The 23271-nt window shown below is 48.2% G+C and overlaps 1 protein-coding gene across 2 annotated transcripts in view; it reads left to right on the top strand.

Moving 5' to 3' along the window:
* Positions 1 to 593: 593 nt before the first annotated feature.
* LOC121534202 overlaps positions 594 to 23271 on the top strand; it is a 61022-nt gene continuing 38344 nt past the window's right edge. For both annotated transcript variants that reach the window (XM_041840764.1, XM_041840763.2), the window contains exons 1-5: positions 594 to 755; positions 890 to 973; positions 1528 to 1712; positions 18859 to 19292; positions 20501 to 20691. In XM_041840764.1, the coding sequence (XP_041696698.1) occupies positions 899 to 973; positions 1528 to 1712; positions 18859 to 19292; positions 20501 to 20691 (885 nt within the window). In that variant the 5' untranslated portion in view covers positions 594 to 755; positions 890 to 898. The remainder of the gene's footprint in view (positions 756 to 889; positions 974 to 1527; positions 1713 to 18858; positions 19293 to 20500; positions 20692 to 23271) is intronic.

Below are 23271 nucleotides of genomic sequence, written 5' to 3'. Positions count from 1 at the left end.
AGGAGGCTTATGGTAGAGAAATGAACATGACATTCTCTGCCAACAGCTCTGGTGAACATTCCTGCAGTCAGCATGCCAATTGCATGCTCTCTGAAAACTTAAGACATCTGTGTCATTGTGTTGTGTGACCAAACTGCACATTTTAGAGTGGCCTTTATTGTACCCAGCACAAGCTGCACCTGTGTAATGATCATGCTTTTTTCAATTTCTTGATATGCCACACCTGTCAGGTGGATGGATTATCTTGGCAAAGGAGAAATGCTCACTAACTGGGATGTAAACAAATGTGTGCACAACATTTGAGAGAAATAAGCTTTTTGTGCGTATGGAACATTTCTGGGATCTTTTCAGCTCATGAAAAATGGGACCATCACTTTACATGTTGCGTTTATATTTTTGTTCAATATAGTAGTATATTTTTTGACACGCAAGACCCAAACGGCGTTCCATTACTCCATAGCGCTGAAACGTTGCTGTGAAGTTATACTGAACCACAGGAGGGCGCTGTTCTACCAATACACTGCTTGTTTCTGTCTCCCCTGTTTGTCTTTGCTCCTTTTGGTGTGTTGCTATGGTAACTGGCACGACGCATGCATTCATTTGGTTAGTTGTTGTTTGTCTGGTGAGCTGGAAAGACAGCTGATGGTAGCTAGCTTGCTAACTAGCTTGCTAACTGAGAGGAAATATTCTGTCAAGGCTGTGTGGAAGATGGAACCGAAGTTGTTAGCAGGCTACCAGTGTCGTTAGCTAGCTAGGTATTTAAGATGTGTCCAACTCCGTCTAGCTAACGTTAGCTGCCACTAACGTTAGGTCTCTATAGTTAAGTAACGTTAGCTCAACTAACAGTATATATAACTATGTTGCTAATGTATTTATTATGTAATTTCAGTGTTGAAAGATGACAACCAGACTTCTTGCCTCATTTAATGTCTTGGACAACCACTCCAAGAAAGTCCTGGATAGGCATGCAAGGGCAAGTAGTTGACTAACTTAGCCCTGACCTTTACTTCGCTAGCTAACGTTATTTACTTCTTATTCTGATTTCAATAGAAGAGTTTGATTTATTCACTGGTATTACAGGAGGTTGGTTTGTTCCATCAATGAAGGTTTTAGCTATTTCAACTAATCTAAAATGTACTTTTACATTTTAGTCATTTAGCAGACGCTCTTATCCAGAGCGACTTACAGGTAGTGAGTGCATACATTTTCATACTGGCCCCCCGTGGGAAACGAACCCACAACCCTGCCGTTGCAAGCGCCATGCTCTACCAACTGAGCTACAGGGGACCATAAAATGCTAGTTAAAATTCTCTCATAGTCAACAGTATAAATATATTTAATATAAGATTACGGTTAGTAATATAATATTGTTATCATTTCAGAAGAAACACACAGTACATGCTCCACAACATGTTTAATGTATATCAACCCCAAATAGAACATAGCTACACTTTAGATGTTCACCCTCTATGCACCTAGAAGTAAATTGTGGGTTAAGGTAAGTTATGAACCTGTTTCCTTCTTCAGAAGAGTCGTCTGCTGAGCCATGCCCCCCGAGGCAGCTGTGCCTCCTTCAGGAAGCCAGACCTGCCTCTGACTGTCAATTGTGACTGGGACTTTGAGTTCCCCAGTGCTCGCAGGACCCCCATCTCCAAACACAAGACCACCACTGACATCAACGAGGAGCAAGAGCTTCTGCAAAACAAATTACGGTAGAATTGTAGAATTAGTCCTAATAAACTATTGGGTTAGGGTAGGAGGTGTTTTAGTACTAATAAACTATTGGGTTAGGGTAGGAGGTGTTTTAGTCCTAATAAACTATTGGGTTAGGGTAGGAGGTGTTTTAGTACTAATAAACTATTGGGTTAGGGTAGGAGGTGTTTTAGTACTAATAAACTATTGGGTTTGGGTAGGAGGTGTTTTAGTCCTAATAAACTATTGGGTTAGGGTAGGAGGTGTTTTAGTACTAATAAACTATTGGGTTAGGGTAGGAGGTGTTTTAGTCCTAATAAACTATTGGGTTAGGGTAGGAGGTGTTTTAGTCCTAATAAACTATTGGGTTAGGGTAGGAGGTGTTTTAGTACTAATAAACTATTGGGTTAGGGTAGGAGGTGTTTTAGTCCTAATAAACTATTGGGTTAGGGTAGGAGGTGTTTTAGTACTAATAAACTATTGGGTTAGGGTAGGAGGTGTTTTAGTAATAATAAACCATTGGGTTAGGGTAGGTGGTGTCTATTGGGTTATGGTAGGAGATGTCTTGGGTTAGGGTAGGATATGTTTTAGTCCTAATAAACTATTGGGTTAGGGTAGGAGGTGTATTGGGTTAGGGTAGGAGATGTTTTAGTCCTAATAAACTATTGGGTTAGGGTAGGAGGTGTCTTGGGTTAGGGTAGGAGGTGTCTTGGGTTAGGGTAGGAGGTGTCTTGGGTTAGGGTAGGAGGAAACGAATGTAGAATTAGTCCAGGATGTGTCATGTTTCCTCCCATCACCCATCTATGATAACATTCATGTTGTCTATATTAAAGCATTAATGATGGATTTATAATATTCATGGTCTTATCTGCCCGGTTTAGCTGATGCTGCATGTCTTGCTGAATTCCAATGGAGGAGAGTAGGGTTTACACCCTAAACATGGGCTTCTTTAGCTTTTCAATACCACGTAAGGGTTAAAGTTAATGTTGAATAACTAGCTGTATTATGTATACTGTATGATGTCTCACTGTGTTGCTGGGTAGATGTTTCATGTCCAGGGCCCTAACCCTGTTGCTGGGTAGATGTTTCATGTCCAGGGCCCTAACCCTGTTGCTGGGTAGATGTTTCATGTCCAGGGCCCTAACCCTGTTGCTGGGTAGATGTTTCATGTCCAGGACCTTAACCCTGTTGCTGGGTAGATTTTTCATGTCCAGGGCCCTAACACTGTTGCTGGGTAGATGTTTCATGTCCAGGGCCCTAACCCTGTTGTTGGGTAGACGTTTCATGTCCAGGGTAGATGTTTCATGTCCAGGGCCCTAACCCTGTTGCTGGGTAGATGTTTCATGTCCAGGGCCCTAACCCTGTTGCTGGGTAGATGTTTCATGTCCAGGGCCCTAACCCTGTTGTTGGGTAGACGTTTCATGTCCAGGGTAGATGTTTCATGTCCAGGGCCCTAACCCCTTTGCTGGGTAGATGTTTCATGTCCAGGGCCCTAACCCTGTTACTGGGTAGATATTTCATGTCCAGGGCCCTAACACTGTTGCTGGGTAGATATTTCATGTCCAGGGCCCTAACCCTGTTGTTGGGTAGACGTTTCATGTCCAGGGTAGATGTTTCATGTCCAGGGCCCTAACCCTGTTGTTGGGTAGACGTTTCATGTCCAGGGTAGATGTTTCATGTCCAGGGCCCTAACCCTGTTGCTGGGTAGATGTTTCATGTCCAGGGCCCTAACCCTGTTGTTGGGTAGACGTTTCATGTCCAGGGTAGATGTTTCATGTCCAGGGCCCTAACCCTGTTGCTGGGTAGATGTTTCATGTCCAGGGCCCTAACCCTGTTGTTGGGTAGACGTTTCATGTCCAGGGTAGATGTTTCATGTCCAGGGCCCTAACCCCTTTGCTGGGTAGATGTTTCATGTCCAGGGCCCTAACCCTGTTACTGGGTAGATATTTCATGTCCAGGGCCCTAACACTGTTGCTGGGTAGATATTTCATGTCCAGGGCCCCAGCCCTGTTGCTGGGTAGATGTTTCATGTCTAGGGCCCCAGCCCTGTTGCTGGGTAGATGTTTCATGTCCAGGGCCTCAACCCTGTTGCTGGGTAGATGTTTCGTGTCCAGGGCCCTAACCCTGTTGCTGGGTAGATGTTTCATGTCCAGGGCCCCAGCCCTGTTGCTGGGTAGATGTTTCATGTCCAGGGCCCCCCAGCCCTGTTGCTGGGTAGATGTTTCATGTCCAGGGCCCCCCAGCCCTGTTGTTGGGTAGATGTTTCATGTCCAGGGCCCTAACCCTGTTGCTGGGTAGATGTTTCATGTCCAGGGCCCTAACCCTGTTGCTGGGTAGATGTTTCATGTCCAGGGCCCTAACCCTGTTGCTGGGTAGATGTTTCATGTCCAGGGCCCTAACCCTGTTGCTGGGTAGATGTTTCATGTCAAGGGCCCCAACCCTGTTGCTGGGTAGATGTTTCGTGTCCAGGGCCCTAACGCTGTTGCTGGGTAGATGTTTCATGTCCAGGGCCCCAGCCCTGTTGCTGGGTAGATGTTTCATGTCCAGGACCCTAACCCTGTTTCTGGGTAGATGTTTCATGTCCAGGGCCCTAACACTGTTGCTGGGTAGACGTTTCATGTCCAGGGTAGATGTTTCATGTCCAGGGCCCCAGCCCTGATGCTGGGTAGATGTTTCATGTCCAGGGCCCTAACCCTGTTACTGTGTAGATGTTTCATGTCCAGGGCCCTAACACTGTTGCTGGGTAGATGTTTCATGTCCAGGGTAGATGTTTCGTGTCCAGGGCCCTAGCCCTGTTGCTGGGTAGATGTTTCGTGTCCAGGGCCCTAACCCTGTTGCTAGGTAGATGTTTCATGTCCAGGGCCCTAACACTGTTGCTGGGTAGATGTTTCATGTCCAGGGCCCTAACCCCTTTGCTGGGTAGATGTTTCATGTCCAGGGCCCTAACCCTGTTACTGGGTAGATGTTTCATGTCCAGGGCCCTAACACGGTTGCTGGGTAGATGTTTCATGTCCAGGGCCCTAACCCTGTTGCTGGGTAGATGTTTCATGTCCAGGGCCCTAGCCCTGTTGCTGGGTAGATGTTTCATGTCCAGGGCCTCAACCCTGTTGCTGGGTAGATGTTTCGTGTCCAGGGCCCTAACCCTGTTGCTGGGTAGATGTTTCATGTCCAGGGCCCCAGCCCTGTTGCTGGGTAGATGTTTCATGTCCAGGGCCCCCCAGCCCTGTTGCTGGGTAGATGTTTCATGTCCAGGGCCCCCCAGCCCTGTTGTTGGGTAGATGTTTCATGTCCAGGGCCCTAACCCTGTTGCTGGGTAGATGTTTCATGTCCAGGGCCCTAACCCTGTTGCTGGGTAGATGTTTCATGTCCAGGGCCCTAACCCTGTTGCTGGGTAGATGTTTCATGTCCAGGGCCCCCCAGCCCTGTTGCTGGGTAGATGTTTCATGTCCAGGGTCCTAACCCTGTTGCTGGGTAGATGTTTCATGTCCAGGGCCCTAACCCTGTTGCTGGGTAGATGTTTCATGTCAAGGGCCCCAACCCTGTTGCTGGGTAGATGTTTCGTGTCCAGGGCCCTAACGCTGTTGCTGGGTAGATGTTTCATGTCCAGGGCCCCAGCCCTGTTGCTGGGTAGATGTTTCATGTCCAGGACCCTAACCCTGTTTCTGGGTAGATGTTTCATGTCCAGGGCCCTAACACTGTTGCTGGGTAGACGTTTCATGTCCAGGGTAGATGTTTCATGTCCAGGGCCCCAGCCCTGATGCTGGGTAGATGTTTCATGTCCAGGGCCCTAACCCTGTTACTGTGTAGATGTTTCATGTCCAGGGCCCTAACACTGTTGCTGGGTAGATGTTTCATGTCCAGGGTAGATGTTTCGTGTCCAGGGCCCTAGCCCTGTTGCTGGGTAGATGTTTCGTGTCCAGGGCCCCTAACCCTGTTGCTAGGTAGATGTTTCATGTCCAGGGCCCTAACACTGTTGCTGGGTAGATGTTTCATGTCCAGGGCCCTAACCCCTTTGCTGGGTAGATGTTTCATGTCCAGGGCCCTAACCCTGTTACTGGGTAGATGTTTCATGTCCAGGGCCCTAACACGGTTGCTGGGTAGATGTTTCATGTCCAGGGCCCTAACCCTGTTGCTGGGTAGATGTTTCATGTCCAGGGCCCTAGCCCTGTTGCTGGGTAGATGTTTCATGTCCAGGGCCTCAACCCTGTTGCTGGTTAGATGTTTCATGTCCAGGGTAGATGTTTCGTGTCCAGGGCCCTAGCCCTGTTGCTGGGTAGGAGGTTTCGTGTCCAGGGCCCTAACGCTGTTGCTGGGTAGATGTTTCATGTCCAGGGCCCCAGCCCTGATGCTGGGTAGATGTTTCATGTCCAGGGCCCTAACCCTGTTACTGGGTAGATGTTTCATGTCCAGGGCCCTAACACTGTTGCTGGGTAGATGTTTCATGTCCAGGGCCCTAACCCTGTTGCTGGGTAGATGTTTCATGTCCAGGGCCCTAACCCTGTTGTTGGGTAGATGTTTCATGTCCAGGGTAGATGTTTCGTGTCCAGGGCCCTAGCCCTGTTGCTGGGTAGATGTTTCATGTCCAGGGCCCTAACCCTGTTACTGGGTAGATGTTTCATGTCCAGGGCCCTAGCCCTGTTGCTGGGTAGATATTTCATGTCCAGGGCCCCAACCCTGTTGCTGGGTAGATGTTTCATGTCCAGGGCCCCAGCCCTGTTGCTGGGTAGATGTTTCATGTCCAGTGCCCTAACCCTGTTGCTGGGTAGATGTTTCATGTCCAGGGCCTCAACCCTGTTGCTGGTTAGATGTTTCATGTCCAGGGTAGATGTTTCGTGTCCAGGGCCCTAGCCCTGTTGCTGGGTAGGAGGTTTCGTGTCCAGGGCCCCAGCCCTGTTGCTGGGTAGATATTTCATGTCCAGGGCCCCAGCCCTGATGCTGGGTAGATGTTTCATGTCCAGGGCCCTAACACTGTTGCTGGGTAGATGTTTCATGTCCAGGGCCCTAACCCTGTTGCTGGGTAGATGTTTCATGTCCAGGGCTCTAACCCTGTTGTTGGGTAGATGTTTCATGTCCAGGGTAGATGTTTCGTGTCCAGGGCCCTAACGCTGTTGCTGGGTAGATGTTTCATGTCCAGGGCCCTAACCCTGTTACTGGGTAGATGTTTCATGTCCAGGGCCCTAGCCCTGTTGCTGGGTAGATATTTCATGTCCAGGGCCCCAACCCTGTTGCTGGGTAGATGTTTCATGTCCAGGGCCCCAGCCCTGTTGCTGGGTAGATGTTTCATGTCCAGTGCCCTAACCCTGTTGCTGGGTAGATGTTTCATGTCTGTTGATGATCACAAGTTTACTGGAGAACGGAGACCAAGTAGAGACTTTCGGACAAGGTGGATAATTGTATAATATGAGGCAGTTTATTCAGAGGTAAAGATATCTGTAAATAGCGTGCACGGACCCGTTCGTCAACCTCGTAGGGAGATATCTGAGAGAGCGAGCCCCTAAACATTGTGTGCTGACATTTTATACAATAAAATAAAGTAGGTTGATTCTAGTAGTTCTGATCTTCTGATTGGTCCTGATGAGTTGGTCGAGGTCACTTCCATTGCATTGGCTCTGAGTCGGGTTCTCTGTCTTCAGATGTTCAGCCTAAGAGAAGGGGGTTTTTGTGTGTGTGCTTAACAATGATGATGTGTGTGTGTGTGTGTGTGTGTGTGTATGTGTGTGTGTGTGTGTGTGTGTGTATGTGTGTGTGTGTGTATGTGTGTGTATGTGTGTGTGTGTGATGTGTGTATGTTTAACAATGATGATGTGTGTGTGTGTGTGTGTGTGTATGTGTGTGTGTGTGTGGGGGTGTGTGTGTGTATGTCCTCAGAGCAATAACTCGTGAGTTGGGAGAACTGAGAGACCTATGGCGTGGGTGTTGTCCATAGCCACCTGCTGATAAGGCCGACAAGATAGAAGTCTTTGTGCATTGTATTAAATCCAAAGGCCCAACACAAGATGGGTCATGCACAAGATTTTAGTCAGACCAAGCTATAACATAATATATTTACTACGACAAATCCCTCTCTTCACGTCTCCCCAGAGACGTGACCAAGTAACAGTAAAGAAGGAAAACTTAAGACGTGACACAAGCTAACAGTGTAATTGGCAAAATAGGGAAAACTTTATCAGAAGATAAAGTTTTACATTCCCCCTCTTCACGTCTCACAAGAGACGTGACATAAAGCTTAAATGCTGCAATTTGGCAAAATAGGGAAAACTTTATCAGAAGATAAAGTTTTAATTCCCCCTCTTTACGTCTCACAAGAGACGTGACACAAGCTTAATAGTGCAATTGGCAAAATAGGGAAAACTTTATCAGAGGATAAAGTTTTACATTCCCCCTCTTCACGTCTCACAAGAGACGTGACAAAAAGCTTAAATGCTATTCATCATCCAGATATCCTTGGTCAGCATCGTCAATAGCAAGCAAAGGAAACATCTGACCGTTATCTGCAGGATGTGGATCAATAGCGGTGGTTATAATCCTGGTTGTCAGCGTCCGTATGCATGGAATGCAACAGCATCCACAAAGCACTAGAATTGCAGCAAAAACAGAGATGGATACAAGTATAGAAGAAACAAGCGTTTTATATTTACCAAACGCATCCATCCAAGAGTCCCACATTGAAGTATCCACCCCTGAGTGGCTCTTCATTTTGCCATTAAGAGTTCAGTAACCCTTCCAGGGCGACAGTCAAGCTGCCATCTGTGGCTGTATTGTTGGGAATAAAGGTACAACATTGTTCACCAAACATAGCACATACTCCTCCTTTTTCAGCCAGGAGCATGTCGACAGCAATACGATTTTGGAAAGCCATGAGAGAGGTCGCAGCCAACTGGCCATGCACCGCCTCAAAACCTTGTTGTGTCCAATTGCCTAATTTTTGAACATTAAAATGGACATAATTGATTCTGTCAACATTTTTATTAATTGTGCACCACCAGCAAAATGAAGATTCAAAACCTGCGGCTACTTGGTCAATCAATTTATACTCATCTGGTACCCCCTAGGGACCCCAATTGCATCAATGTAGGTTGGGTCCCCATGAGTAGGGCCCACAGCGCGCCTGGTCCTGGTAGGAATTAAGTCAGACACATGGGTCACCAGCTCCTGAACACCTGTTGGATACACAGAAATTGGTAGCAAAAGAGAGACTAGTGCACAGGTGCCTGTGGCATTTCCAGGCAGTCCATCAAACAGATGAACGCCTCCACACCACCACCAGACATCAGCCCTGGAAACAGGTTTAAACTCAGCATTAGGCGTATAGATAAACCGACACCATCCAACAGGTACCATACCCAACAATGGTAGACCTTTCGTGAGATTAACACAGGTAAAGTTAGCTCTAGCCACCTGATAGGAAAAAATTGGTTTCTTAGTTGCTTTAGTAACCAAGGGATGAACTACGTCCCATAGTGTACAATTGGCGGAAGGGTTGTCATGTTTCATGACAGACAGGAAGCATTCTGGCGTAATGGCGGCAGGGATAATGGCGAAGCAATGGCCGTGCCCCCATACAAACCACACAACTCTGATGAGTCACCTTTGCCGCTTCCTCAGTCAACAAGAGCCAGTTGTTAGAAAGGCCGGAGACACCTGTAGCGGTCAGGATTGCATCATCCAAAGTAGGTGGAGTGGTAAGTAAAATAATAGAATTATTCTTATTACCATTTTCATTAATAGCCTGTGCTTTTGTGTTATTAATATGACAAATTCGAACATTCCAATGGACTGGTGCAGTGGTACAGCTTACATAAGGAGCAAGTCTAAAGTCCTGGCAGCCTAATGCAATACCAGGATAGATAGTAAATTTGAGTCCTTTAGAGTTTTTTGTCAAAGTCAAGAGTTTCCTCCATTGTTTTCCCTAATGTAGTAGAGGTGCAACTGGACCAGTCATAATTAGTCTCACATACCAAGTTTGTCCAAGTCCAATCGCTATGGGTGACCCCCACTGTCATATACCAGTCCCAGTCACGGTAGTAGGTAAGTTCTCTGAAGTCTACCCACGGCACTGTCGCAGTAGTGGTAACATTAAAGGGTATACATAATGTGGTGCTTCTATACAATTGTCTGGGCCCACAGGAAAGGGTGTTAGAGACAACTTGTCGTTTATTTACGTGGTGGCTGTGGCTTACATTCTGATCTAGGCTCAATGTGTCGGAGTGCAGGTTGGTCGGACGTATGGTTGTGGCATTGAATGTGTCGTTAGGTTTACTAGTGGGTGTAATGGGTGTCTGTGTCATGTGCTGTACTGACCAGAGTATGATTCCTAGAGTAACCCCAATAGTTACAATCAGCAAAACAAGGAGAGGAGCAGAGCACCCCAGTCTCTCCCATGGTGGTCTGTCCCTCCTCTGTTTTTCCCCTCCAGTATCTGAAGATGGGAGTCTCCTCCACATATTCAGATAGTGTTGGTGTCAAGAATTTGATCCGAATTTAATGTGATTAAATCACTTCTGACTTCAGTCAGGGTTCTGGAAGGAGTTGGTGCTGGTGTACAATGTGTCAAGTGGTGCCAAGGTGCGCCCGATTTACCTTTGACCTGGACTGAGTGTGAAGTAACCTCCTTCACTTCGTACGGTCCAGTCCACCTGGGATCTTGCCACTTTCTCTTGTGAACCTTGATCCTTACCCAGTCGCCAACTTTTACCTTCAGCAGCGCCGGATCTCCCGTCAGCTCCCCCTCTTGGACCTTGTGAATCTGTTTGGAGAGAGCTGCAGAGAGCTCCGTTAGTTTTCTCACATATTCAGACATTACAATTTGTTGTACATCAAGGGCGGGCATATGACCTCCCTCCCTTGGTGGACCAGGCATGACTCTACCAGTCATAATCTCATGTGGAGAGAGATGGGTGCCTGCTCCTGGAGAGGCTCTCATGGCCATCAACGCCAGGGGCAGAGCTTCAACCCACGTCAACTTTGAACCTGCACATACCTTGGCTATCTTAGCCTTCAAAGTTTGATTGGCGCGTTCCACGAGGCCCTGAGATTGCGGCGGTACACAGACCCAAACTTGTGCACAATGCCGAACCTCTCCTCCACCTGTCTCAGGTGTTGGTTACTGAAATGGGACCCGTTGTCGGATCGAATTTGTCTTGGAACCCCATACCTTGGTATGAGTTCAGTCTGCAGCCACTTAATAACTGACCTAGCATCCTCACGTGCTGTTGGTATTGCCTCAACCCATTTGGAGAATCGATCTACCATTACCAATAAGTACCTTTTCCCATTAGTTACATTATCAGCCCCCATGTCAGTGTAATCTATGCTAATGTCCTGAAAACATGCATTAGGTACTGGGTATGAACCCATGGGTGTTTGGAAAGGTTTCTTTGGGTTGTGGCTGCCACAAATGCTGCACTCATCACAAAACAAGTCTGTCATGTCCTTAATGTGTGGGTGCCACCAAATATGGGAAACCTTCTGTAAAGTTTTGAGTTTCCCTTCATGGGTGGGCCCATGAGCCTCACGTATCAGCTCGGGACAGAGATTAGCTGGGGCCACCAACCTGCCGTCATGGCATCTCCAAAGTTCATCAGGTCCTTTGGTGGCTCCCATCTGTCCCCATACCGAGTGCTCATACGGGCCCGCTGTGAATTGTAGTTCCTTTATGTGTTGGTCTGTGAGTTCTGTTCTAGCTGGTTGAGTCTGCAGCACCATCTGTCTTGGAGTGTAGCCCCCAGCTTTCTTGGCTGCTTTGTCAGCTGCGTCATTTCCCTCGCTGACTTTGTTCTTGAGTTGCTGATGTCCTTTGCACTTCATGATGGCCACCTGCTCAGGTAGTGAGACTGCTTTTATCAGTCTCTCCATTTGTGCCTTGTGTTTGATCGGAAGGTTTCCTGTTGTGGTGAAGTTACGTCTGACCCATTGTGGTCCATCTGTATGGACTGCTCCATGAGCATATGCTGAGTCAGTGTAGATGTTCACAGTCTTTCCTTCCAGCCTTTTCCAGGGCTTGAGTCAAACCAATGATCTCGGCTAGTTGGGCTGAGGCAGGTTGTGGGATGATGTCTGATTCCAGGGTCACGTGTGACCCGTCTGGAAGCTGCTGTACCACTGCATATGCTGCTATGTTCCCTTCTTCTCCTCTATAGCAGCATCCATCGGTGTACAACCATAGATCAGGATTGGTAAGGGGTTCGTTTCCCAAGTCTGGTCGCAGTTTCAGTTCCTGTGCCGCTCTCTCTTCGCAGGAGTGTGCCAACCCTTCTTCTGCATTGAGTGCGTCTGCCATGTTTTTGTCGGTGTTGACAAAAGTAATGTGTGATTGGGTGCATTTATTCTGGATTTTGTTCTTTCTTTCAGCGCTGAACGTGAATTCCTTGCTCATCAGATATGCTGCAACCCCATGGTGCGTATGGATTTCCAATTTGTGGCACATTACCAGGTGGGCGGTTTTTTTCAATAGCTTTTGCCACTGCAGCCACGTACCTGGAACATGTTGTCTGACCTGCTTCAATATGGTCCAACTTAGAGGAATGATACATCAGTACTCTTCTCTCCCCCTCTTGTTTCTGAAAAAGGATGGAAGAAGTGAACCCCTCCTTTTCAGAAACATCAAGATGAAATTTGTTTTTGTAGTCGGGTACTGTCAGAGCTGCTGCCACCGAGAGATCGGTTTTTAGGAGAGCAAACGCTGTTGATGCTTCAGGTGTCCAGGTAAGTGAGGAGTGTAAGTTTCTTGGTCCTGCTTCCTGGAGTTTGGGTGGGTTCCCACTGGAGTTTGGATGCTCTTCTGATCATAGGCCCAAGGCTCCTTGCTTCAAAACCGTGTCCAACTGCCAGTGTAACATGGGGAGCAGATTCTTCGCCCAGTAGGTACCAGGATTTCAAATGGGAAGGTAGGATAACCGGAGCAGCCACTCCTTCTTGTCCACACACTATGGTACAACATCTGATTGTTGGTGTCAGGTGCATCATGTTTTCATCCCAGTCATCGGTATATGGGTCGACATCATTGTCAGTCACATTAAGTGTACAGTGTATTTCAGCTTGAGGAGTCTTGTATGGGTGAAATGTGTAAATGAGTTGTCTCAGCTGGTTGAACTTGAATTGAACCTCAGGGGTTCCTTGGCCGGATTCGATGCACTTCAACCAGTATATTTCTTGGGTCAGGGAGAGCACTGGGGTTGGGATGATGGGTAGCATCAGCACCCTAACTGGATGAACTGGTGTGGAGGTAATGGGATCAATGGAAACCTCCACACCCTTTTCGGTAAGGTAGATTGAACATTTCAGTTTGCACAATAGGTCCCTTCCTAATAGGTTGATTGGACAGTTGGGACAATATAGGAATTGATGCTTCAAATTGGAAGGGCCCCATTGGAAGAGCAATGGTATGGTCTTGTTTTGTGCTTCGGGTGTTCCTGATACCCCCACCACCTGTATTGATTCCGAAGAGAGTGGTTGACGAGATCTTATGGCAGAGTACGTACATCCTGTATCTACCAAAAATTGGTGGGTAACTCCCTCCACTTCACACATGACAGTTGGTTCAGTGTGGAGTGGAAAATGCTGACCCCCATTCCCGTTCTGTGGTGGTGGGCAGCTTCAGGGCCAGGGAGGATATTCGTCTGACATGCCCTGGAAGGTAGGAGCTGGCTGCTGGTTAGGCTGTTGGTTTGGGTCTTGTTGTGGGTGGTTATATGCTGGTAGGGCAGCATGTGGCTGGTACATCGGTCTTGGGCCTCCTCTTGATCTGAAGGCATAACCTCTACCCCTGTTTGCCAGCCAGTGTAGTTGTTGCGGACTGGGTGGTAATGGACACCATCTGACAGAGTGGCCATATTGATGACAATTGTAACAGGCCCCCCCATTACCTTGTGTCCTTGGCTGTCCCCATTGAGTCTGGTATGGTGCCACCGGTGGCTGATACGGTGGAGTTGGTGCTTGATAGTATGGCTGAGGCACCATTGCGATCGTTGGGAGTGTTGCTGGAGGCGGCTGTTGTGTTTGTATCATTTGTGAGACAGTTTTTTCAATTATTTGAGAAATGTCAGGTTGGTCTTCAGCCACCATCTGTTTCTTTGGCTTATCTCCCTTCTGTGCCTCTTTCAGTTGTAGTTTGAGCAGCTGCACCTGCAGGGATTGGACATGTGTTTCCGCCCCTCCCTTGTCTTTGTTGTATTGGGTGATGTGATGATGAACATGGGAGCTAAACTGCGCCCTAGGGAGTGCCATTAATCCCACAGTTCCCCTTAGTTTGGTTCGAACGTCACTTGGGGTCCCGCTCACCACCATCTCTTTCCACATGCTGCACGTGGTGTCGGAGTGATCATATGGTTCGTCATGGACCGTTCTCCAGGTGGTTTTGGCCCTGTCCAGGTAGGCAGCTGGCTGTTCCCCAGGACCGATGGTAAAAGAGGTCAGTGTTGCATGGTTTCGTTCGGTAGGATATGCCCTCCTCAGAACTTCCCACAACACAGTTCTATAGACTTCCGGTGGCGTCACACCTCCGCTCTTTTCCAGACCTGCCTCTCTTGTCAGTACCATCATGGTGGTGTGATCTGTGGCCCTGGCCAAGAGTGCCTTCATGTCTGCCAGAGCAAGCCTAAATCCAGATGTAAGGGTTTGAAGTTGCAACAGCCAAGCAGACGCTCCACCATGGAGGCTGGGCATCTGATCCATCAGGGCGGTCAGGTCAGTCATTTTCCAGGGTTGGTATTCTTCATGTTGTCGGTCTGCTGTTGGTCTAAGTGGCATTTGGGAGTTCAATCCCCTTTCCCTAAGTCTGGCAGATTTTCTGATGGGTTCATGCAAGTCAACAACTTCCCCCACCATCACCCCTTTCAAGGCCCAGGTCTTCCCCTTCTCTGCTTCTTCTATTATGGTTGTGTTATGTGACGCCTGTCCCTGACACGCATCCCACTCATCCTCATAGGTTTTTTCTTCCTTCCTTTGTTCTCCTTCATCATCCTCACTTGGTTGGTCCCCGATTGAGACCCCCGTGAGCTTCTTAATGAGCCAGACCCTATCGACCCCCAAAGCTCATTGTCCCCTGCACCCCCCTTCTGTCATGGATTGGGTACTTCCCCTTTCTCTTTCGACAAACCATTCTGAGAGTCTGGGTTTAGGCTGATTGGGTGCAGCTGCTTGTCTTAGGCCAGATGCTCCCCCTTTCCTGTATAGATCTGACGGTTGGTTTTGAGTCATCATTACCAGGGACTCTGGGTTGGAACCCCCTCTTGTGGGACTGGGTCTGGGTTGGGTTCCGCCGGCCGGGTGTGGCTCCTCTCGTCCTTGTGGCTCGCTGTTGGCTCGGACTTCCACACAGTGAAGTACTCCTTGCCCTACGCTTAGTGCCATGTTCCCCTCTAGGTGTCCTCCTTGCACCACGAACACAGGCGCTTGTACCACTGCAGGACTTAGGAATGGGTTATAAGGGTTAGTTGGAGGAGTGGGTGTGTATGCGGGTGGTGTGCTCTTCGCTTCCTGTGGCAGGGTCGGATACAGTGGTGCTGAGGGCGCTGGTATGTCACTCATGGACTGTGTCCCCACTATTGGTGTTGTCTCAGTTGTGGGTTCAATCACCACACCCATCATGTCTGGTTTCTTGTATGGGTGTGCTCGTCGTGTTTCCTCAATTGCCCACGTACCTATCCTTAGCTCAGCCTCTGCTCTCTCTCTGTGTTTAGTCCCTTCCTTCTTGAATAAGTGAGACTTATTCCTTTCCACTTCACTTTCTGTTCCTTCCCTCACTGCCTCCCCTAGCTCTTTCTCCATAGAGGTGAGTTGCCCTTTAGACGGGGCACCCCGCTAAAGTAACCTGCCTGTGTCCATTTGAGTTTCACTCCCTCCCACACTTTCTTCACTGTCTTATACTGTTCTTTCCCTCCCGCTCTATCCTGTATTTTTTGATCTAGATATTCATTAAATTTGAGTTTTGGGACGGTAGTGGTTGCCATGGTTATACAGTTTATTAGACTATCTTGGTGCTCTTAGCCCGTCACTGGCCGAATCCAGCAATGTATTCTTGGCGCTGACTGAGATTTATCTCTGATGTCCCACCCTCGTACACAAAAATGTTCAATGCTTTATTATTAGGAATTATTTTGCAAAAGGTATTATTGTTTTTCAATTATTCGAATTATTATATATTTCCCAAAAGGTATCAGAACCGCCCTTTTGGAACAATATATTAACAAACCCAAGCGCTCCTAAAATAATTATCAATCTAATTCTAGGAATTATTTAGCAAAAGTTATTATTGTTTTTCAGGTATTCGAGTTATTATATATTTTCCCAAAAGGTATCAGAATCGCCCTTTTGGAAGAATATATTAGCAAACTCGAGCGCTCCTAAAATAATTGCCAATTTAATTTTGGGAATTATTTTGCAAAAGTTATTATTGTTTTTCAGGTATTCGAGTTATTATATATTTTCCCAAAAGGTATCAGAATCGCCCTTTTGGAAGAATATATTAGCAAACTCGAGCGCTCCTAAAATAATTATCAATTTAATTTTGGGAATTATTTTGCAAAAGTTATTATTGTTTTTCAGGTATTCGAGTTATTATATATTTTCCCAAAAAGGTATCAGAATCGCCCTTTTGGAAGAATATATTAGCAAACTCGAGCGCTCCTAAAATAATTATCAATTTAATTTTGGGAATTATTTTGCAAAAGTTATTATTGTTTTTTCAGGTATTCGAGTTATTATATATTTTCCCAAAAGGTATCAGAATCGCCCTTTTGGAACAATATATTAGCAAACTCGAGCGCTCCCAAAATAATTATCAATCTAATTTTAGGAATTATGAAAATACCAACACCACAAGAGGGAAAAAGTTCAAGTCAGCTTTTAGCGCAGCGGCTACATAACAGGCAAAATAGGACTCAGTGGTCCTCTTAAAAAGTTATCCACTAGTTAGTCTCATGAAACGGCCAATCTTACACAACATTCAGGTTATCATTTCAACAATTACATTTTCATTACATATCAGCATCAACACACGAATTCAGTTTAAGTTCCTCACAGTACATATAGTTGAGTGCCACGTCAACCAATTGCCCGACTATCTGAACTTTTTTTTTTTTTTTTTTTTTTTTATTCTCCTCAAGGAGACTCCCAGTCGTTTAAACCATTCAACTGGCGTCTAGTCGGGAGAACCTTTTCTGGACTTGGATTCTCACGGAATTAACTCAACCCGACTATCTGAATCTTTTTATCAAGTCACCAGATCCTTCTCTTGTGGATCAAATAAAAGGGTCCATCGCTTGTGAACCAAAAACTGTAATAGGCTTCTCACTAGAAAGCCGCAATTCAACAGGAAATAAAACCACTGTAACTAGACTTCTTCTCTTAGAGTCACATTTCAACAGTAAAAACCTAAGATTTCAGATATCAACAGCAAAAAATAGAAGGGTCCGTCTCTCGTGAACCACAACCTCTGTAACTAGACTCCTCCCCTAGAGAGTCACATTTCAACAGTAAAAACCTAAGATTTCAGATATCAACAGCAAAAAATAAAAGGGTCCGTCTCTCGTGAACCACAACCTCTGTAACTAGACTCCTCCCCTAGAGAGTCACATTTCAACAGTAAAAACCTAAAGAATTCAGATATCTTTACATATGTGCCTTTTGAGTCATAATAGATATGTTATAAATTTATCAGTAATCCATACTCACGCCCAGTACTACTGATCATAATTTGGGTTTATCCTACAATACAATATGCAGATTTTGTTTTAACAGGTTCTGCTTACCTTTGTATTGACGGCCGTCTAGATCAGTTTCCTGAGGCGAGCTGGATTCCCGGCTGCTCCTGCGGACAGGTCACCCGTCCTTTCAGATCCGTCTCTTACTTGTCTCCTGTCTCTATCAACTTTTATGGACCGAATTCAGAGTTAGAAAACCACCCTCTGCTACCAAGTTTGTTGATGATCACAAGTTTACTGGAGAACGGAGACCAAGTAGAGACTTTCGGACAAGGTGGATAATTGTATAATATGAGGCAGTTTATTCAGAGGTAAAGATATCTGTAAATAGCGTGCACGGACCCGTTCGTCAACCTCGTAGGGAGATATCTGAGAGAGCGAGCCCCTAAACATTGTGTGCTGACATTTTATACAATAAAATAAAGTAGGTTGATTCTAGTAGTTCTGATCTTCTGATTGGTCCTGATGAGTTGGTCGAGGTCACTTCCATTGCATTGGCTCTGAGTCGGGTTCTCTGTCTTCAGATGTTCAGCCTAAGAGAAGGGGGTTTTTGTGTGTGTGTGCTTAACAATGATGATGTGTGTGTGTGTGTGTGTGTGTGTGTGTGTGTGTGTGTGTGTGTGTGTGTGTATGTGTGTGTGTGTGTATGTGTGTGTATGTGTGTGTGTGTGTATGTGTGTATGTTTAACAATGATGATGTGTGTGTGTGTGTGTGTGTGTATGTGTGTGTGTGTGTGGGGGTGTGTGTGTGTATGTCCTCAGAGCAATAACTCGTGAGTTGGGAGAACTGAGAGACCTATGGCGTGGGTGTTGTCCATAGCCACCTGCTGATAAGGCCGACAAGATAGAAGTCTTTGTGCATTGTATTAAATCCAAAGGCCCAACACAAGATGGGTCATGCACAAGATTTTAGTCAGACCAAGCTATAACATAATATATTTACTACGACAAATCAGGGCCCTAGCCCTGTTGCTGGGTAGATATTTGATGTCCAGGGCCTCAACCCTGTTGCTGGGTAGATGTTTCATGTCCAGGGCCCTAACCCTGTTGTTGGGTAGATGTTTCATGTCCAGGGTAGATGTTTCATGTCCAGGGACCTAGCCCTGTTGCTGTTTAGATGTTTCATGTCCAGGGCCCCAACCCTGTTGCTGGGTAGATGTTTCATGTCCAGGGCCCTAACCCTAACCCTGTTGCTGGGTAGATGTTTCATGTCCAGGACCCTAACCCTAACCCTGTTGCTGGGTAGATGTTTCATGTGTAGGACCTAACCCTGTTCCTTTGTAAATGTTTCATGTCCAGGGCCCTAACCCTAACCCTGTTGCTGGGTAGATGTTTCATGTGTAGGACCTAACCCTGTTCCTTTGTAAATGTTTCATGTCCAGGGCCCTAACCATAACCCTGTTGCTGGGTAGATGTTTCATGTGTAGGACCTAACCCTGTTCCTTTGTAAATGTTGTATGTCCAGGGTATCAAAGCCAGCAACAGCAGCCTCGTCCACCACAGAAGACTCAAACTGCAGACTGAAGGAGGCCGTCCGCAGCAGGGTGAGTGTCTGCCCCTTCACCAGCCCTGAAGACCTTCCCTGGAGGAGTGTCTGCCCCTTCAGCAGCCCTGAAGACCTTCCCTGGAGGAGTGTCTGCCCCTTCACCAGCCCTGAAGACCTTCCCTGGAGGAGTGTCTGCCCCTTCAGCAGCCCTGAAGACCTTCCCTGGAGGAGTGTCTGCCCCTTCAGCAGCCCTGAAGACCTTCCCTGGAGGAGTGTCTGCCCCTTCAGCAGCCCTGAAGACCTTCCCTGGAGGAGTGTCTGCCCCTTCAGCAGCCCTGAAGACCTTCCCTGGAGGAGTGTCTGCCCCTTCAGCAGCCCTGAAGACCTTCCCTGGAGGATTGGACACAGGACAGGTGGGTTCCCACCATGTAATACTGTCCTCCTCTAACCCTACTCATCCTCACCATGTAATACTGTCCTCCTCTAACCCTACTCATCCTCACCATGTAATACTGTCCTCCTCTAACCCTACTCATCCTCACCATGTAATACTGTCCTCCTCTAACCCTACTCATCCTCACCATGTAATACTGTCCTCCTCTAACCCTACTCATCCTCACCATGTAATACTGTCCTCCCTCTAACCCTACTCATCCTCACCATGTAATACTGTCCTCCTCTAACCCTACTCATCCTCACCATGTAATACTGTCCTCCCTCTAACCCTACTCATCCTCACCATGTAATACTGTCCTCCTCTAACCCTACTCATCCTCACCATGTAATACTGTCCTCCTCTAACCCTACTCATCCTCACCATGTAATACTGTCCTCCTCTAACCCTACTCATCCTCACCATGTAATACTGTCCTCCTCTAACCCTACTCATCCTCACCATGTAATACTGTCCTCCCTCTAACCCTACTCATCCTCACCATGTAATACTGTCCTCCTCTAACCCTACTCATCCTCACCATGTAATACTGTCCTCCTCTAACCCTACTCATCCTCACCATGTAATACTGTCCTCCCTCTAACCCTACTCATCCCTCACCATGTAATACTGTCCTCCTCTAACCCTACTCATCCTCACCATGTAATACTGTCCTCCTCTAACCCTACTCATCCTCACCATGTAATACTGTCCTCCTCTAACCCTACTCATCCTCACCATGTAATACTGTCCTCCTCTAACCCTACTCATCCTCACCATGTAATACTGTCCTCCTCTAACCCTACTCATCCTCACCATGTAATACTGTCCTCCTCTAACCCTACTCATCCTCACCATGTAATACTGTCCTCCTCTAACCCTAACCCCTCTGCTAAAGTAACTGCCCCAAGGGCAACAAGATCTATAGTATCAATCTACCCCTCGTCTGTGCATGCGGTCGTGGTCGCCCGCCTTCTAGTTAGAGATGGATCCTCCAGTTGGATTGGATAGAGAAATCAGCTCTGGGCTACACTGACACGTCTCATTGGTGCAGCAACCCTTTTAACCCCTCCCCCGCTGGCAGACACACAGCCCTTAGTACCTTCACAGGTATCATTTGTAATACTTCATTTAGGTTGGGGTTATAGGTCAGAGGTTGGGTAGTGATGTGTCTGTGTTTCTGCCCAGGAGGAGGCAGAGAAGGAGGAGGAGGAAGGTTGAAGAGGAAGAGTGTGAGGGGCGGGCAGAGAAAGGAAGTGTCTCCTGTAAGTGATGATGTCACAGCAGACTGTGTTCCTCTCAGCCTGTCAGATGAGCTGAAGAGAAAGAATGTGAGAGTGCTGACCCCTCGACCCCCTTCAGTCTCCCTCCCTCTGCCGGTAAGTTCCCTGACCCCTGACCCCTGACCCCTCGACCCCCTTCAGTTTCCCTCCCTCTGCCGGTCAGTTCCCTGACCCCTGACCCTCGACCCCCTTCAGTTTCCCTCCCTCTGCCGGTCAGTTCCCTGACCCCTCGACCCCCTTCAGTTTCCCTCCCTCTGCCGGTCAGTTCCCTGACCCCTGACCCCTGACCCCTCGACCCCCTTCAGTTTCCCTCCCTCTGCCGGTCAGTTCCCTGACCCCTGACCCCTCGACCCCCTTCAGTTTCCCTCCCTCTGCCGGTAAGTTCCCTGACCCCTGACCCCTGACCCTCGACCCCCTTCAGTTTCCCTCCCTCTGCCGGTCAGTTCCCTGACCCCTCGACCCCCTTCAGTTTCCCTCCCTCTGCCGGTCAGTTCCCTGACCCCTCGACCCCCTTCAGTTTCCCTCCCTCTGCCGGTCAGTTCCCTGACCCCTCGACCCCCTTCAGTTTCCCTCCCTCTGCCGGTCAGTTCCCTGACCCCTCGACCCCCTTCAGTTTCCCCTCCCTCTGCCGGTAAGTTCCCTGACCCCTGACCCCTGACCCCTCGGCCCCCTTCAGTTTCCCTCCCTCTGCCGGTCAGTTCCCTGACCCCTGACCCCTCGACCCCCCTTCAGTTTCCCTCCCTCTGCCGGTCAGTTCCCTGACCCCTGACCCCTCGACCCCCCTTCAGTTTCCCTCCCTCTGCCGGTCAGTTCCCTGACCCCTCGACCCCCTTCAGTTTCCCTCCCTCTGCCGGTCAGTTCCCTGACCCCTGACCCCTCGACCCCCTTCAGTTTCCCTCCCTCTGCCGGTCAGTTCCCTGACCCCTGACCCCTGACCCCTCGACCCCCTTCAGTTTACCTCCCTCTGCCGGTCAGTTCCCTGACCCCTGACCCCTCGACCCCCTTCAGTTTCCCTCCCTCTGCCGGTCAGTTCCCTGACCCCTCGACCCCCCTTCAGTTTCCCTCCCTCTGCCGGTCAGTTCCCTGACCCCTGCCCCCTGACCCCTCGACCCCCTTCAGTTTCCCTCCCTCTGCCGGTCAGTTCCCTGACCCCTCGACCCCCTTCAGTTTCCCTCCCTCTGCCGGTCAGTTCCCCTGACCCTCGACCCCCCTTCAGTTTCCCTCCCTCTGCCGGTCAGTTCCCTGACCCCTGACCCCTCGACCCCCTTCAGTTTCCCTCCCTCTGCCGGTCAGTTCCCTGAACCCTGACCCCTGACCCCTCGACCCCCTTCAGTTTCCCTCCCTCTGCCGGTCAGTTCCCTGACCCCTCGACCCCCTTCAGTTTCCCTCCCTCTGCCGGTCAGTTCCCTGACCCCTGACCCCTCGACCCCCTTCAGTTTCCCTCCCTCTGCCGGTCAGTTCCCTGACCCCTGACCCCTGACCCTCGACCCCCCTTCAGTTTCCCTCCCTCTGCCGGTCAGTTCCCTGACCCCTGACCCCTCGACCCCCCTTCAGTTTCCCTCCCTCTGCCGGTCAGTTCCTGACCCCTCGACCCCCCTTCAGTTTCCCTCCCTCTGCCGGTCAGTTCCCTGACCCCTCGACCCCCCTTCAGTTTCCCTCCCTCTGCCGGTCAGTTCCCTGACCCTCGACCCCCCTTCAGTTTCCCTCCCTCTGCCGGTCAGTTCCCTGACCCCTGACCCCTCGACCCCCTTCAGTTTCCCTCCCTCTGCCGGTCAGTTCCCTGACCCCTGACCCCTGACCCCTCGACCCCCTTCAGTTTCCCTCCCTCTGCCGGTCAGTTCCCTGACCCCTGACCCCCAACCCTCTTTCACTCTGTTTTACTATTTTACCTTCTTTTCCTCAAAAGCCGTTATGGTTGACAATTATATAAGGCCTCAGTGGCGTAGGCAGAAATTGTCATGTGGCAAAAATACCCTGACATATTTAAGGGGATCACATTGCATCATTTAACACATGAGACAGGATAAATGTGACCAAGAAACACCACAAATTCCCCTTTGCAAACATGCCTGTTATTATTGCCAAGTAGGCAGCTCAACTACACAACCGCTTACAACCCCACAGCTGACAAAACAGGACCACTGTCCGACAACAAACACAATGAAATACACAACATGGCTATCACCTACAGTACCTTTCAATAGTTTGGACACACCTACTCATTCAAGGGCTTTTCTTTATTTTTACTATTTTCTACATTGTAGAATAATAGTGAAGACATCAAAACTATGAAATAACACATATGGAATCACATAGTAACCAAAAAAGTGTTAAACAAATCCAAAAAAACAAACATAAATTCTTCAAATAGCCACCCTTTGCCTTGATGACAGCTTTGCACACTCTTGGCATTCTCTCAACCAGCTTCACCTGGAATGCTTTTCCAACAGTCTTGAAGGAGTTCCCACATATGCTGAGCACTTGGCTGCTTTTCCTTCACTCTGCGGTCCAACTCATCCCAAGCCATCTCAATTTGGTAGAGGTCGGGGGATTGTGGAGGCCAGGTCATCTGATGCAGCACTCCATCACTCTCCTTCTTGGTCAAATAGCCCTTACACAGCCTGGAGGTGTGTTGGGTCATTGTCCTGTTGAAAAACAAATGATAGTCCCACTAAG

This window comes from Coregonus clupeaformis, unplaced genomic scaffold (genome assembly GCF_020615455.1).
Source record: "Coregonus clupeaformis isolate EN_2021a unplaced genomic scaffold, ASM2061545v1 scaf0092, whole genome shotgun sequence".
Classification (NCBI taxonomy): Eukaryota; Metazoa; Chordata; class Actinopteri; order Salmoniformes; family Salmonidae; genus Coregonus; species Coregonus clupeaformis.
The sequence above is the reverse complement of the archived record's forward strand: the minus strand, read 5'-3'. Positions and strand labels throughout refer to the sequence as shown.